Below are 17,130 nucleotides of genomic sequence, written 5' to 3' on the forward strand. Positions count from 1 at the left end.
TTACGGACCATGCCGCTCCATGTAAGCTCACATCTCAAACTAATATTATACAAATTAACAATAGAAATAGAAAGTACTAGAAGTTGTTGATATTTTCTACTGGAGAAACTAACAAAGAAAAAATATTTAAGCTAATCCTAAACATCTTAAATATAAAAGTCCTCAAGCGATTCTTGCAACCTTCAAGAATGAAATAAAAGTGCAGACTTTTGTCCCGTGTTGCACTCTTACCACTAGACCAAAGACCTAGGCAAGGTGCTCTCCACACATTTTTCATGGCAAATTGAAGTGCAAAAAAAGGAGGAACTAACAATGTAGAGATAATGAAGCTAGTCCTAGATATTCTAAATACAAAAATCTTGGAGCAGTTCTTGCAACCATCAAGAATGAAATAAAGTGCAAACTCTGATGCCACTAGAAGAAAATTTGGCACATCACACGCTTCTCTTGTTTCTCTATTGCATGCTCTTTAATTTATTGCAATGTTTTCTTTAAACTTGGATTACATCTTCTTAAAGATCAGTCCAGGCCACCTCGATCAAGCATGTCTACCAAAGTCATCCTTCTTGGGAACCTCGGTGGCAACCTTAAAAACATTGCATCCTCAATCTGAATAGGCAGATGGGTGGCGACAATGACAATACCACCTTTTTTTCTGTGCTCTGCAATAATGTACTCGAGCAATTTCACACCTTCGTCATCCAATGCTACTGAAGGTTCATCAAGCAACCAAATAGGCCGATCAATTGCCAACAATCTGGCCAGCTGTACCCTTTTCCTTTGACCCATAGAAAGCATTCGTGCTTTATCGTTTACTAATCTTCCAAGCCCCATAAGCTGCAAAGCTGGCAGAGATCTTCCTTGCTTGCCTTCAAGAACTTCGAACCATTGAACATTATCAAGGACTGTGAACTTCTCTTTGATAGCGTCCTTAAGAGAGAGCCAGTTGAGCTGAAGTTTGTACTGTTGAAAAACACCTGAATCAGTGATATCATGACCATTCCAGAGTATCTCACCAGCTGATGGTTTCGAGAAACCAGCTAACATGCGCAAGAATGTCGATTTACCAGAGCCATTAGTGCCTGTTAGTACAAGTGCACCACCATCATGGAGGGAAACATTTACATTGCGCAGTATTTGTTGAGCATTTCTCATGCAAGACACATTGTTCAGCAGAAGTCGAGGAAGGGGAGGTCTACGCAAAGACATTGTCAAAAGAATGAAGGACAAAGATCACTACTGGATATAATACTTCCTTGATTGAGCTCCACGGAGAATAAAAAGAAACAAAAGGCTGCTGAAGCTCTTTCAAATCTTGCAGGAGCTCAGAAGAAATTGCGGAACAAATTCTGTAATTCTGAAAAATAAAAGCAAAAGTAGAAAATTCATAAGTTTCAGCAACTCTGGAAATGTAACCAATCAGTTCAAAACAGAAGCAGATTATGCTAAATCTAAGTTCACTAGTTAATGCAAAAGCATTATGAGCATTTAGCTACACACGCAATTGTCACACCTCCTTTTTCGGGGAAAGGAGTTTTTCCAATTTAAGTGACATTATTGAAGAGGGATTATTTATTTAATAGAGTCGCCACTTGGAATAGTTATTTACGGCGTCCCAAGTCACCATTTATTTTAAATCCCAAATCAAGGAATGTTTGACTCTGTACAAGTCTGCGAAACACAGAAGACATGTGTAAGGAATTCTGTTAACCCGGGAGAAGGTGTGAGGCACTCCCGGGTTCTATGGTTCTAGCACGATCGCTTTACAAATTACACTCGGTTTTTTGTTATCTGAAATATTACATGTTTTTAAGACCTATTGTGCATTTTTACCTTTTTCCCGTTGTTATCAAATATTTTGGCCATTTTAAGTATTTATGGAATTTATTTGAACAAGTTACGATGTCGTGCACTTGTCGTTTTATACACATCGCAAATCGCGCCGCGTGAAACACACCTGCAATTTACGACATGTTTATTTTATTCTTACTTTGAAGTTGGGGTCAAGTCACGCAAGCGTGCACTCAAATTTGGGATTAAATGTATCATGAGTCATGACTATGCCACGGGAACCGTACCCATAGTTACAATAATATTATTAATCGCGCCTAAAGCAAGCTATGAATGTTCATTAATTATTTTCCTAAAGCTAATTTGAAATTATTGTAGGGCCAAGAGTTTATCAGTTATCCTTTACACCCAAATCCTTTTGCCATTACATTTATCCACTTTATCAAAACTCATTCTAAAAAACTAAAATGGACTGGTAACATGGTCTACGCCGGAATAATTCTAAAAACTAATCTAAAACAAAGCAAGTAAGCAAATTTAATGGAATAAACTATCTGTTAGCAAAAAATTAAAAGAAAACCATGCAACATCCTCACCTATCTCGAACAGAGCAAGCAAAATGCTTAAAAACATTCAAAGGGCAAAGCAAGAATCCATACCTGCATTCCTAAATATTCTGAGCTATCAAGGAGATATTTAATTTTCTAAGCATTTAAGAAATGGTATAAGGAACCAAATCTCTAACAGACTTCAAGAACGACAAGAAAAGATCACTCTATCTAAATTGGAATTGATCGGACCTATCCAAACAAACCTATTCACATTAAGAAAAAATATACCCATTTGAACACAAAATCTACTTCAACAACTACAAATAGAAAATCTGACCAATCCTTAATAACTCAACATAATAAACACAATAACACCAAAAATGGATAAACAAATCAAAATCACGTGTAAGGCATGCTAACAGAGACGCAAGGAATTAAGCTAAAACATTCACCAAAGCACAACAAATATATGAAATAATCTGAAAGTGAGAAGGGGACCTTTACAATTGCAAATATTCTGGAATCGTCAAGCACAAGAGAACCTCGAACAGGAAAACAAATGCCTTGCCGGAAACCTCAACGAACCTCGACTAACCCGACTCGAACTCGGCTCATTTGTAGTGATTGACAGAGTAGGAACGAGTTGCTGGTTTTGTGTGAAGACGGCAGCCTTTATGGTGGTTTTCGGACTGTTTTGGGAGCTGATTTGGAGCTATTTTGCAGCTGTTTTTGGGTGAGATTTTGGGGTGTTTCAGATCTGGTTTTCAGCTAGGAATGCACTTTGAGAAAATTTCGTGAATTTTGTTATAAGGGATTAGAGGGAATCTTTTAGGAAGAAGACAAAAGAGGAAGTGCCAATTGGCTCTTATAGTCATATTGTTTTTAAAAAAATTTCCTTTGTTTGTTTTTTGTTTTGAAAAGTGAAACAATACAAAAGATAAAATAGAAAGACCACTCCTACTAAATCAAACTATCAAGATAATAATACTTACTCAATATTCACTTATTAAAACCTTTAAATTGAAAATTAAACTAGAACTAGATGAAAAAAATATATTTTTGAAACTTTTTCTTTCTTTTGTAAGAATAAAAATTACTACTCTAAAAATAACTATTTTTGTATTTTCAATTTTCATAAATAAGACTTATAAAAAGGTGAAATAAAAGCTAAAACATCAAGATTAAACTTAAAATTATTGAAATACTAAAATGTGGTGAAAAAATTCAAATATAGTCAAAAATTAGGTGCTCGCAGCAATTACTATAAATTAGTATAGTGTACGAACTCCACTAACTAATAGAATTCCCAGCGAAAGGACATCATCTGGAACTTCAAATTAGACAAGAAAGCAGCAGAATCAAATCAACTAATGTGTTTTACCACAGTCTGAGGAAACAAAACAGAAAAGAGAAAATGAAGATGAAAGAGGAACGACATCCAGGATTTTTCTCATTTTTTTCCATTTGCAACACTCTTGGATGCTACTAAGTCACTGAATTTGCACTTGATAAATTAATTTCCCTCGTATGGAATTTCTTGTCATAGAAGCACATTTAGAGAAACCGAAAAAGATTTGCTCCACATCCTCCTCGTAACTCCCCATCCCTCCAAACAACCAAAATCATATAAAAAGTTATTTCATTAGCAAAGGCAATCCACATTGTTTTTCTAGTTTTCCACTTTAATCAGAATGACTATCAAGAATTGCTATCTTTTCTTATATGTCACTAAGACGCTAACCACTACGCATCACTATAATCAAGGTAAAGAATAAAAGGCCTCTAATCATATTTTCTCATCAGATTACAAGCAAAGAGGTGGAGTAGTCCTGCAGATCCCGCACAACGTAAAACAACGGTAACCAATTTGTAGCTTAACAAACGTACACACTAACATGGCTTCTCAAGAAAAGCTATAAGTTGAATGGAACACAATTCTTATAAGCGAATTAAATTCCAAAAGAATTCATTCTTAGAAGCATTGGATGAAAGATTTTCAGAGAAAAAAAAAAGAACAAAAAAGAAAATGGAGCGATCATACTACCCATACCAAGCTAAGTTCACTTTGCTGTTTGATGGTCTTTCCCGAAGATAACCTTGAAACTAAGAGATCTTAAGAAACCTAACAATTCACTACATCTTTAATTTTTGTTCCTTCTAAATTTCCCCCTTACTTTAAGTTTCCTAATCAGTAGGGACGTGTTCTCCTAGGCACCACTAACAGAGCTAGTTTGGAGAAAGGGGATTCAATTGCATTGCCGGAAAATAATATTATGAAAATAGGGTAAAAAATAGTTCTTTTTGTTAATATAAGTTGTTGAATCCCTTGACATGCGGGAAAATTCTAGTAAAGTAGCAAAGTGGTTCAAAAATTGCTTTTGATCAAAGGTTAATATCCGAGGTGTGACATTTTTGAATCCCTTTTGTATGAAATCCTGATTCAAATAGTCGATCTCAACTAATTTGAAATTAAAGACATACTCAATTGATTGATGTCAATTCTCCTAATCACTTCCTAGGTAATTCACATGTAATTATTAGCAAATAAAAACTAAAAGAAAAACCTAGAATATTTAGGCATACATTTCCATGACAACCATTCAGCACAATTCTAACTTACACTTCATTCCAGTAGCTCCAACTTTTTGGCTAATACTCACAGCTTCGGCATTTCATAAAACAAGTTATGACCTTTCTAAATAAAATAGAAAAAAAAAGATAGAAATGGAGAGAAGACAATCATAGTATATTTCTAACAGCAAGAAATGGGCTCACCGCCGTCCGCAGTCGTCCGCCGCCCGCCGTCACTTGAGCAACAAGCTGGAGGAGATTTCGGTCTACTTGATTTGGGCTGAGATGTTGAGATTTAGAATAACGGATTATTATGGGCTGAGCCCAAAGTAAAATTTTATGGGCTTTTAACACATTTGATAGTTCGGCCTAAAGTTCGGGGATTTGCAGTTGTACCATATATTTGTGTCATCTTTTAACTTGTACCCTATTTTTTAAGTTATTGATTTGGTAGCCATCTCACAAAAAATTCATAATAATATGACAATTACACCCCTGACAAAAGATATAACGATCTCCTCCCCTCCTCTCAGCAACTTTATAAAAAAATTATAAACTTGTCCAGATTCATCTTCAGAATCACACTTGCATGAAGTTGTTTCACCTTGAAGCTAAAATTTCATGATAATGTAGCATGAAGTTGTTTCATGTTGAAGCTAAAACTTCATGCTAATATAGCATGAAGTTGTTTCACATTGAAGCTAAAACTTCATGCTAATGCATGCTGAAGTTATTTATCCTGCAATCTACAGTTTTTCCATGAATTTTATCCGAAACTTCAGTCTAAACATGCTGAAGTTATTTAGTTCATTTGCTAAAATTTCAGACTAAACATGCTGAAATTATTTAGTTCATTTGCTAAAACTTCATACTAAACATGCTTAAGTTATTTAGTTAATTTATTAAAACTTCAGACTAAACATGCTTAAGTTATTTAGTTCATTTGCTAAAATTTCAGACTAAACATGCTTAAGTTATTTAGTTCATTTGCTAAAATTTCAAACTAAACATGCTTAAATTTTTTAGTTCATTTGCTAAAACTCCAGACTAAACATGCTTAAGTTTTTGTCTAGTAGTATGTAATTTTCTAATGAGTTTTTGCTAATACATGTTGAAGTTATTTAGTTCATTTCCTAAAATTTCAGACTAAACATGCTTAAGTTTTTGTCTTGCAGTATGTAATTTTCTAAAGAGTTTTTGCTAATACATGCTGAAGTTATTTAGTTCATTTGCTAAAATTTCATACCAAAACATGCTGAAATTTTGTAACACAGTCTACAGTTTTGTCCTGAGTTTTATCCGAAACTTCAGTCTAAACAAGCTGAATTTTTTTAGTTTATTTGCTAAAATTTCAGTCTAAACATGCTTAAGTTTTTGTCATGCAGTTTGTCAATAGTCTTTTATTAAAGAAGGGCAAAATCATCTTTTTAAAATATTTTTAATAAAAAAAATGGGTACGGATCAAACGAAAAAATAAAACGAGTATAAATTAAAAAGGGGCGACCAAATAGGGCGCCCCATGCAATTTTTACCTAAAGTTCTCTTCGGAGGCAAAGAAAAAGTTGTGAGACATGGGAAAACGTAACTTTATAATAGCCAAAAAAATATATTTTAGTAGTATATAAATTTTAAACACTTTAGTGGCTACCGAGTGTAAATATTTTCCGCCGCATGCTAAAAGTGATTTTGCTCAAGTCGTGCCGCGACCTTTGTAGTTGAAGGGTGAAAATCCGTCAGTACCAAAGTTATAAAATAGAATCAATTAGTTCCAACAAGTTCTTAACTTTCACTAACGATTCTTATATAAGAAAATATACAACTTGTTTTATTTTTTAATGTACATATATTACACACGTACGATATAAGGAATTAACAAATTAATATCACTATACAAAGTGTAACACTCCAAAATTTTACTAATATTTGCATTTTCGATTGAGCATCTTTATAATGAGGAAATATTTTTACTTCGCACTTCCTAAACGTGAAATTTACAATACATGAAAATTCCTTACTCTAGGTTATGTTAATACTGACAAAGAAGTTCCATGGTGTTGCTATGCGTAACACTTAATATTATTTTCATGAATTGTTGTTAAATACATTATAATTAAATTTTTGGGTTGTCACTCTTTTGTATTTATCTAAGGATATTTAGTAGTTGGGCAGCCATTTTTATTTCATATTTATCCAAAATTCTTAAAGACAACTTTGATTGACTTAGTCTTCCATAAACTCCCCATTTTCATTCTTTCAAGAAAATGAAAAATACCCCTATCCTCTCTCCTTCTTATCACCTGAAAACTTCATGAAAACCACCATAAATTTCCACTAAACCAACCAGCAAAATTCGTTCTTGGTGAAGCTCAAGATGCTCCTCTCTTTTGTGGTAAGTTACTAAACCCGTTTTTGCACTAGATAGCTATTAGTATTTTCTTCATATCCTTTTTTATAGAGCTCTGTTTTAAGTGATCTAAGACTTTCTGAAAATCTATTTCATAGATTTATAACTCTTATGAAGGAATCAAAACCTGGTTTGTCTTTTATTTACCCGAAAATAAGTGATGAAGTATAGGGCGGGTGCTGCCCAAATTTTTCTGTTTTACAAACCCTCCTTGTACTACTGTTAGTAAGTTTAGCATAACGTTTTGTACAAAATTGATATGGGGTTGATTCAAAATGTTCTGAAACGCTAAGACACATATCTACAACTGTAAAGAAGACCACACAGTCTAGTTTGTCCTTTTTCATCTTCAAATCTGAGTTATAACACAAGGCAGTGATACTGTCCAGAATTTCTTTTTCAAATATTTTGGGTAATTTTCACCAATATCATATTTAGTTTGACATGTTAAATCACTGAACTTATATAGATATTTTATTATGTATTTAAGGTATATATATCCTTGTAAAAGCTAATGGGAAGTGTTTGAGAAGTAGACGGATTTGGTTTGCTTAGGGCGTAGACGATTCGAACGTGCTCAAGTTGTGGTTGAACTATTTTGTGGTAAAACACCAAGGTTTGAGTATAAACTTTGTACTCTCTTTACTTGCTGGAATATTTTGAAATAACCTGATATTTTATTTTTTTTCTCTTCAATTAATAGCATTGTATTCGTGTTATATCAAGCATTGCAAGATATTTGCTAAATTGCCCACTCGTACAGATTGTTTGATCATTTTGTATTCTTGTTGGGACTTTGTCCTTCTTGTGGCAGTGACTTTGTCACTCATCTTGGCATGCCTCTTGATTTGTATCTTTTGCCATCTTGACTTTGAATTTGTAGTTCGTCTTAAATTATGGAACTTGTCCGTGTTAAGTACGAACTAGGAAGCCATTTTTAATATGGTTCTTGATTTTCTTGACTGTTGGGTTTTGACCCTACTTGATTTTGGGTTTCGGTCCATCTTGATATCTGATTTTGCTTAGTGTGATGGCATGGCGTACATATTGGGCGAAAAAAAATAGATATTTGACAAGCTTTCTTGGATTGATAGTATACACTTTCTCAACTCTTGAATCTTGAATATAGTTATTGATAATTGGAAACACTTCAAGGGTTGGTATTTGATACTTTTGATATATTTGTTTACTTGTTTTAAATTATATTTCATTTGAGCTACCTATGACTAAAAATGAGAATTGGAGAAGTTAATGGCTCCAAGCCCCCAAAGTTTATACGCCACTAAGCTTTATGCTTAGCGATTGTTGTTTTCTATCATGGGTAATGTACGGGATGAAATTTGAAGACGGCCTTATGAAGTAGTCTTTTTGGGAGAACTTATGGAGATCACATTTTAATATGCACCATGGTTTTGTATAGTTTTGGGACTTGTACATGATATATATGTCACACTTATGTATGTTATTTGGAGGCTTGGATATTAAGACCAAAATTTTGTAACTTGAATTTGGTGATTTATTTTGCTGTTTTAAGGTGTGTTAATAACTGAAGTCTTGTAATATGTTAAATTTACACTTTGTCTTATATATGTGTACAAAGGAGAAAACTAGTTTACCTTTTTATACCCGATAGTTTTAAATTTATGTACAATACAAACTTGCAGTGATGTCGAAAGAAAGTATAATTTTGTTAGGAAGTTGCTTTAATGTGTTGATTATTCAAGAAGGGTTATATCACCTTATGTTGAAATTTTGACATTGTATTTCATTTTTAAAAAATAAAATAAAAATTATGAAGAGTATTTTCGAAAATAAAAATATTGCACTTTGGACCTCATCGCATGGGCCTATTTCCGCTACTAAATTATTCTGAATATTTTTTAATTAATATCTTCTTAATGTTGTAAGTAGTAAATTAGATTTAGGGGTGGGCGTTCGGTTGGTTCGGTTTGAAGAAATTCGGTTCGGTTATTTGGTTTTCAGTTTTGTAAAGGTAGTAACCGAAATCAAATTGAAATAAATTCGGTTCGGTTCGGTTTTCTAATTTCGGTTCGATTTTTTCAGATCGGTTTTCGGTTTCAACATTATCATATTGGGCTCCTTCTATGTAATAATAGGACTGGCGAATTTGTTATTTTTTTTCAAAACTTCGGACTTCTTGAAAATACTGTTTTTATTATAAAAAAAAGAAGACTAAACTTTGCACACTATTATGGATCATAAAATTCAAACATAGTGTAAATTACAACTCTATGTGAAATCCTCTCGGTATACTATCATATATGCTGTGGAAGTTTTAATAGAGTGAAAGTCTTTAAGATTGGGAAGCTGATAGACTTACTTAATTGGGTTGGGTCTTTGATGGATTGGACCTAATAGTATTAATTTATTACCTATGGGCTTAGCTTATATATAACTTAAAAAATTCATATGCTAATAATTCGTTTTTTCGGTTAACCGAACTAAAAAAATTAATAACCGAAAACCGAACCGAAAAACTGAAAATTTAAAATTTTAAATCGAAACCGACCGAAAAAACCGAATAAGGTTTGTTCGGTTTTGACCGAAATATTCCCACCCCTAATTAGATTTGTTTCGTAAGTAGCACCCTCCCAAAGGGATTGCTACTAGTTTTGGTATCAGAGCCTAGGTTTGTGATTCTAGGATTTTTGTTGTGATCGTACATAATATTTTTGTTATTTTCTTTATTAAAAATGACTTGGAGATTATAAATTTTTGCATACTTGTTTAATGTAATTTGATGTATTACTTGTGCATATGCATCGTGTACATGTCCCTAATGCTGTGTGATCTTATCTTTTATAGGAATTTAATATGACCTCTTCTTCGAATAGAGCTATTGAATCCGTTGATGAAAGTCAGGCCCATTATAATGCTCCACCTCACCTCCAAGCAGGAGATGAGGTACCCTTGCCTAACCTAAATCATCATCGTGTTAGTGAAAATGAAGTGGACAATAATCCAAGAGCAATGGGGTCATAGTACTCCTATTATGACTCATCCATTTCAGCAGATGGCTGAGTTCTTTTGTCACTTGGCCGGGACAATATCAGAACCTAGTGAAATAAATTTTGAGAAGATGAGCAAAATGGGTGGAGTCGAATTTGAAGGCACTACTGATCCCACGGTAGCTGAACAATGGCTCGAGCGCATGGAGAGAGTCTTTGAACAACTAGAGTGTACTAATGCTGCCAAATTTAAGTATGCTATCTCTCTTTTACAAAAAAATGCCTATGATTGGTGGGTAAGTGTGCCAAATGCAAAAGCAAAACCTCCAGTGCTGACTTGGGATGACTTTGTGAAAGCATTTCGTGCGAAATATGTCCCTCATGTCTACTGTGATGCAAAGAAAAAAAAGTTTCTAAATTTAAGACAAAGGGAGTATGTCTATTGCAGAGTATCAACAAAACTTTCTCAGGCTTTCTCGTTATGCTGGAGGTATTATTGATGGTGAAAGAGACAAGTGCAGAAGATTTGAAGAAGGTTTGAATGGATACATTCGAAAATTTGTGGCAATCTTGCAACTTGAGGATTTTTCCAAGCTAATTTCAGCTGCTCTTACTTGGGAAAGAATTGACAAGGAAGAAGCTAGTAGGAGAGAAAATAAGTTTAGGAAGGGTAATTCAGATTATGGCGGTCCATCCAAGAAGGGAAAGTTTAACTATTCCAAGACTGAAAGTGCACAGAAGTCATCATATCATAAGCAGAATAAGCCAAATTTCTCTACTGCTAGTACTCCAAGTTATGGCCAAGGCAAAACTTATACACCTACTTGTGCACAGTGCGGAAAGAATCACTATGGTGTCTGCAGAAGAGCTTCTGGTGCTTGTTTTAATTGTGGAAGTATGGATCATAAAGTGAAGGATTGTCCTAATCATAATCCTCTTTCTTATACGCATACATAGGGCTCAGTTCAAAAGCCTATCACTACTCATTCTCAAGCTAATAGCGATGCAAGACCTAGAAATATACAAGCGGCGGGTTCGGGTGGAGCTAATCAGGCTAGTGGGTCGAGATCTACTGCACGAGTCTATGCTATGAGACAGAAGAATGACCAAGATGGCCCGGACGTGGTTGTTTGTAAATTTCACTTATTTGGCATATCTGTTGTTACATTATTTGATCCTGGAACTTCACACTCTTATGTTTGCTCATCACTTGCATTTCCTGATACTGTTAAATCTATAAGACTTGACTTTGATGTGTTGGTCACGAGTCCATTAGGTCATCAAGCTGTTGTTAACATGATTTACCGATATTGTCCATTCATGATTCAAAATCTGGTCTTCCCTGCAGACTTGCTTGAAATGCCCTTCCAAGACTATGATGTTATTATTGGTATGGATTTGCTCCATAGGCACCATGCATTGGTTGATTGTAGGCTGAAGCAAGTGAATTTTAGAACTCCTACATACTCGCGCATAGTAGTTCAAGGAGAAAGATCATTGACAGCTAATATTATTTCTGCGGTCTTAGCAAGGAAGATGATTTGTCAAGGTTGTGATGCCTATCTTGCTCATATAGTCGATACACGATTAGGGAGTCCAAGTCTTAAGGACATACCAACCGTGTGTGACTTTCCTGCTGTATTTCCTAATGATCTTCCTGGGTTGCCCCCAGAAAGGGAGATTGAATTTCCTATAGAGTTTGTCCCTGGAACTACTCATATTTCTATTGCTCCTTATAGAATGACTCCAGCTGAATTAAAAAAGATGAAGGATCAATTGCAAGAACTTCTTGAGAAAGGTTTTATCCGTCCCAGTATTTTGCCTTGGGGAGCTCCTGTTTTATTTGTGAAAAAGAAAGATGGCACTCTTAGGCTTTGCATTGATTACCGACAGTTGAACAAGGTAAAAATCAAGAACAAATATCCACTGCCTAGAATAGATGACTTGTTTGACCAACTGAAGGGTGACAACTTGTTCTCAAAAATTGATTTGAGGTCTGGATATTATCAATTGCGCGTGAGGGAGCAAGATGTTCCTAAAACTGCTTTTAGGACCAGGTATGGACATTATGAATTTTTGATAATGCCATTTGGTTTGACAAATACTCCTGCTGCATTTATGGATCTCATGAACCGTGTATTCAAGCCTTATCTTGATCAATTTGTGGTGGTGTTTATTGATCACATTTTAGTCTATTCCAAGAATAGAGAAGATCATGATAAGCATCTCCGGATTGTCATGCAAATTCTGAAAGAGAGGCAACTCTACGCGAAGCTTTCCAAATGTGAATTTTGGCTGAGTGAAGTGGCATTTTTGGGGCATATTGTATTAGTTGAAGGTGTGAAGGTTGATCCTAGTAAGATTCAAGCTATTGTTGATTGGAAACCTCTTAAAACTCCAACTGAGATCAGAAGTTTCTTGGGTTTAGCAGGATACTATAGGAGGTTCGTGAAGGGCTTCTCTATTATAGCTTCTCCTTTGACCAAACTTTTGGGGAAAGACGCTGAATTTGTATGGGATGACAAGTGTCAAGAGAGCTTTGAAAAGCTCAAATCCTTGTTGACACAAGCTCCAATACTTTCTTTGCCAGCTGAAGGGAAATATTATGTGGTATACAGTGATGCATGTCACCATGGCTTGGGTTGTGTTTTGATGCAAGAAGGGAAAGTAATTGTGTATGCCTCTCGAAAGTTGAAATCGCATGAGTTGAATTATCCCACTCACGATCTTGAACTTGCTGCCATTATTTTTGCCTTAAAAATTTGGAGGCATTACTTGTACAGGGAGAAATGTCACATATTTACTGATCACAAGAGTTTGAAGTACTTGGGTACACAAAAAGAGTTAAACTTGAGACAACGTAGATGGCTTGAACTCATCAAAGATTATGATTGCACGATTGATTATCATCTTGGTAAATCTAATGTGGTTGCAGATGCATTGAGTCGCAATTCCCTTGCAAGTTTAACTCTAAGTCCTTTGCCCTTGCTTCTTGAATTAAGAGCCATGAATGTTTGTCTTTCATTTAATTCTAGTGGTTCTATCATTGCTAATTTGCAAGTCAAGCCAGTCTTAGATAAGAAGTTTGTGAAACGGGTTGAAGAAGTCCAGAATGGAAGAGAATCAGATTTTACATTGAAGAAAGATGATACCTTATTTTATAAAAATAGGTTGTGTGTTCCTAATGATGATGAATTGAGGAAGCATATCTTGATTGAAGCACATAATTCGCCTTATGCAATGCATCCTGGAGGTACTAAAATGTACCGGACCATCAAGGAGCACTACCGGTGAAGTGGTATGAAGAAAGACATTGCGAAGTTCATTTCTAAATGCTTGGTATGTCAATAAATAAAAGCTGAACATCAAGTCCCAGCTGGTCTACTGCAACCCTTGTCAATACCTGAGTGGAAATGGGAAAGGATAACGATGGACTTTGCTTCTGGACTTTCACGCACTCAAAGGAATCATGATTCAATTTGGGTCATTGTAGATAGACTAACTAAAAGTGCTCATTTCTTGGCAATCAGAATGGACTGCTCACTAGAACGTTTGGCAGAATTATACATTAATGAGATTGTGAGGCTGCATGGAATCCCTGTTTCTATTGTGTCTGATAGAGATCCAAGGTTTACATCCAAATTTTGGTCTAGCTTGCAAGAAGCTTTGGGTTCTAGGTTGTATTTTAGTACCGCTTTCCATCCACAAACAGACGGCCAGTCTGAGAGGGTAATACAAATCTTGGAGGATATGCTTCGAGCCTGCATTATTGAGTTTGAGGGTAGTTGGGACAAACACTTAGCTCTGATAGAATTTGCTTACAATAATAGCTACCAATCAAGTATAGGCATGCCTCCTTATGAAGCTTTGTATGGGAGAAAATGCAGAACACCTCTTTGTTGGAATGAGGTTGTTGAAAGAAAATTTGTGGGTCCTGAGATTGTTCAACAAACTGAAGATAAGGTAAAAATCATCAAAGATCGCTTAAAAATTGCCTCAGACAGACAAAAGTCTTATGCTGATCTTAAGAGGCGTGAAATTGAGTATAAAGCTGGTAATAAGGTATTTTTAAAGGTTTCTCCATGGAAGAAGATTATGAGATTTGGCCAAAAAGGTAAACTTAGTCCACGATTTATTGGACCTTATGAAGTGCTTGAGAGAGTTGGCCCAGTTGCTTATAAACTAGCTCTTCCACCAGAGTTAGACAAGATCCACAACGTCTTCCATGTTTCTATGCTTAGAAGATACCGCTCAGATCCATCTCATGTTCTTCCTATTGAATCTATAGAGGTCAAACCCGATTTAACATATGGAGAAGAACCAATCCAAATCTTAGCGCGTGAGTTAAAGGAGCTTAGAAACAAGAGCATATCCTTAGTGAAAGTTCTTTGGAAATATCATTCTGGCGAAGAAGCTACCTGGGAGCGAGAAGAGGATATGCGAATTCAATATCCACATTTGTTTAGGGACTAGTACCAGGTAAATTTCGGGACGAAATTTATTTAAGGGGGAGAGAGTTGTAACACCACAAATTTTTACTAATATTTGCATTTTCGATTGAGCGTCTTTAAAATGAGAAAATATTTTTACTTCGCACTTCCTAAATATGAAATTTACAATACTTGAAAATTCTTTACTCTAGGTTATGTAACTGATAAAGAAGTTCCATGGTGTTGCTATGCGTAACACTTAATATTATTTTGATGAATTGTTGTTAAATACATTATAATTAGGTTTTTGGGCTGTCACTCTTTTGTATTTATCTAAGGATATTTAGTAGTTGGGCAACCATTTTTATTTCATATTTATCCAAAATTCTTAAAGACAACTTTGATTGACTTAGTCTTCCATAAACTCCCCATTTTCATTCTTTCAAAAAAAAAAAAAAAACACCCCTACCCTGTCTCCTTCCTATCACCTGAAAACTTCATGAAAACCACCATAAATTTCAACTAAACCAACCAGCAAAATTCGTTCTTGGTGAAGCTCAAGTTGCTCATCTCTTTTGTGGTAAGTTACTAAACCCGTTTTTGTACTAGACAACTATTAGTATTTTCTTCATATCCTTTTTTATAGAACTCTGTTTTAAGTGATCTAAGACTTTCTGGAAATCTATTTCATTGATATATAACTCTTATGAAGGAATCAAAACCTGGTTTGTCTTTTATTTACCCGAAAATAGGTGATGAAGTATAGGGTGGGTGCTGCCTAGATTTTTCTGTTTTACAAACCCTCCTTGTACTACTGTTAGTAAGTTTAGCATAACCTTTTGTACAAAATTGATATGGGGGTGATTCAAAATGTTCTGAAATGCTAAGACACATATCTACAACTGTAAAGAAGACCACACACTCTAGTTTGTCCTTTTTCATCTTCAAATCTGAGTCACAACACGAGGCAATGATCAAATATTTTGGGTAATTTTTACCAATATCATGTTTAGTTTGACATGTTAAATCACTGAACTTATATAGATATTTTATTATGTATTTAAGGTATATATATCCTTGTAAAAGCTAAGGGGAAGTGTTTGAGGAAGTTTATATTTGTGTATAAACTTTGTACTCTCGTTACTTGCTGGAATATTTTGAAATAACCTGATATTTTATTTTTCTTCTCTTCAATTAATAGCATTGTATTCGTGTTATATCAATTATTGCAAGATATTTTCTAAATCGCTCACTCGTACAGATTGTTTGATCATTTTGCATTCTTGTTGGGACTTTGTCCTTCTTGTGTCGGTGACTTTGTCACTCATCTTGGCATGCCTCTTGATTTGGATCTTTTGCCATCTTGACTTTGGATTTGTAGTTCGTCTTAAATTATGGAACTTGTCCGTGTTAAGTACGAACTAGGAAGCCATTTTTAATATGGTTCTTGATTTTCTTGACTGTTGGGTTTTGACCCTACTTGATTTTGGGTTTCGGTCCATCTTGATATCTGATTTTGTTTAGTGTGATGGCATGACATACATATTGGGCGAAAAAATAGATATTTGACAAGCTTTCTTGGATTGATAGTATACACTTTCTCAACTCTTAAATCTTGAATATAGTTATTGATAATTGGAAACAATTCAAGGGTTGATATTTGATACTTTTGATATATTTGTTTACTTGTTTTAAATTATATTTCATTTGAGCTACCTATGACTAAAAATGAGAATTGGAGAAGTTAATGGCTCCAAGCCCCCAAAGTTTATACGCCGCTAAGCTTTATGCTTAGCGATAATTATTTTCTATCGTAGGTAATGTACGGGATGAAATTTGAAGACGGCCTTATGAAGTAGTCTTTTTGGGAGCACTTATGGAGATCACATTTGCATATGCACCATAGTTTTGTATAGTTTTGGGACTTGTACATGATATATATGTCACACTTATGTATGTTATTCGGAGGCTTGGATATTAAGACCAAAATCTTGTAACTTGAATTTGGTAACTTATTTTGCTGTTTTAAGGTGTGTTAATAACTCAAGTCTTGTAATATGTTAAATTTTACATTTTGTCTTATATATATGTACAAAGGAGAAAACTAGTTTTCCTTTTTATACCCGATAGTTTGAAATTTATGTACAATACAAACTTGCAGTGATGTCGAAAGAAAGAATAATTTTGTTAGGAAGTTGCTTTAACGTGTTGATTATTCAAGAAAGGTTATATCACCTTATGTTGAAATTTTGACATTGTATTTCATTTTTAAAAAATAAAATAAAAATTATGAAGAGTATTTTCGAAAATAAAAATATTGCACTTTGGACCTCATCGCATGGGCCTATTTTCGCTACTAAATTATTCTGAATATTTTTTAATTAATATCTTCTTAATATTGTAAGTAGTAAATT

At 34.6% G+C, this 17,130-nt stretch overlaps 1 protein-coding gene and 1 long non-coding RNA gene across 6 annotated transcripts; one reads left to right on the forward strand and one right to left on the reverse strand.

Annotated features, from left to right (window-relative positions):
* LOC107776986 (ABC transporter I family member 1) lies at positions 1-5,250 on the reverse strand. 5 transcript variants are annotated; one of them, XM_016596944.2, is made up of 2 exons: positions 5,118-5,250; positions 1-1,357 (listed from the first exon to the last, which is right to left on the reverse strand). In XM_016596944.2, exon 2 carries the CDS (start codon positions 1,207-1,209, stop codon positions 520-522), a length of 690 nt encoding a protein of 229 aa, XP_016452430.1. In that variant the 5' UTR covers positions 1,210-1,357; positions 5,118-5,250; the 3' UTR covers positions 1-519. The 5 variants fall into 5 exon arrangements, with proteins under 5 accessions (XP_016452430.1, XP_016452431.1, XP_016452429.1 ...); XM_016596945.2 differs by lacking the exon at positions 5,118-5,250 and adding an exon at positions 4,963-5,111; XM_016596943.2 differs by lacking the exon at positions 5,118-5,250 and adding an exon at positions 2,841-5,111.
* A 1,887-nt stretch (positions 5,251-7,137) lies between these two features.
* Positions 7,138-16,706, forward strand: LOC142175455 (uncharacterized). Its single transcript, XR_012704512.1, has 3 exons — positions 7,138-7,302; positions 7,808-7,933; positions 16,534-16,706. It is a non-coding gene; the product is annotated as an uncharacterized LOC142175455 (long non-coding RNA).
* The last annotated feature ends 424 nt before the right edge of the window (positions 16,707-17,130 follow it).

This window comes from Nicotiana tabacum, chromosome 21 (genome assembly GCF_000715075.1).
Source record: "Nicotiana tabacum cultivar K326 chromosome 21, ASM71507v2, whole genome shotgun sequence".
NCBI lineage: Eukaryota > Viridiplantae > Streptophyta > Magnoliopsida > Solanales > Solanaceae > Nicotiana > Nicotiana tabacum.

Bases quoted from the DNA above. Each gene is read 5' to 3' on its own strand.
- LOC107776986 (XM_016596944.2), bottom strand. From the start codon at position 1,209: ATGTCTTTGCGTAGACCTCCCCTTCCTCGACTTCTGCTGAACAATGTG.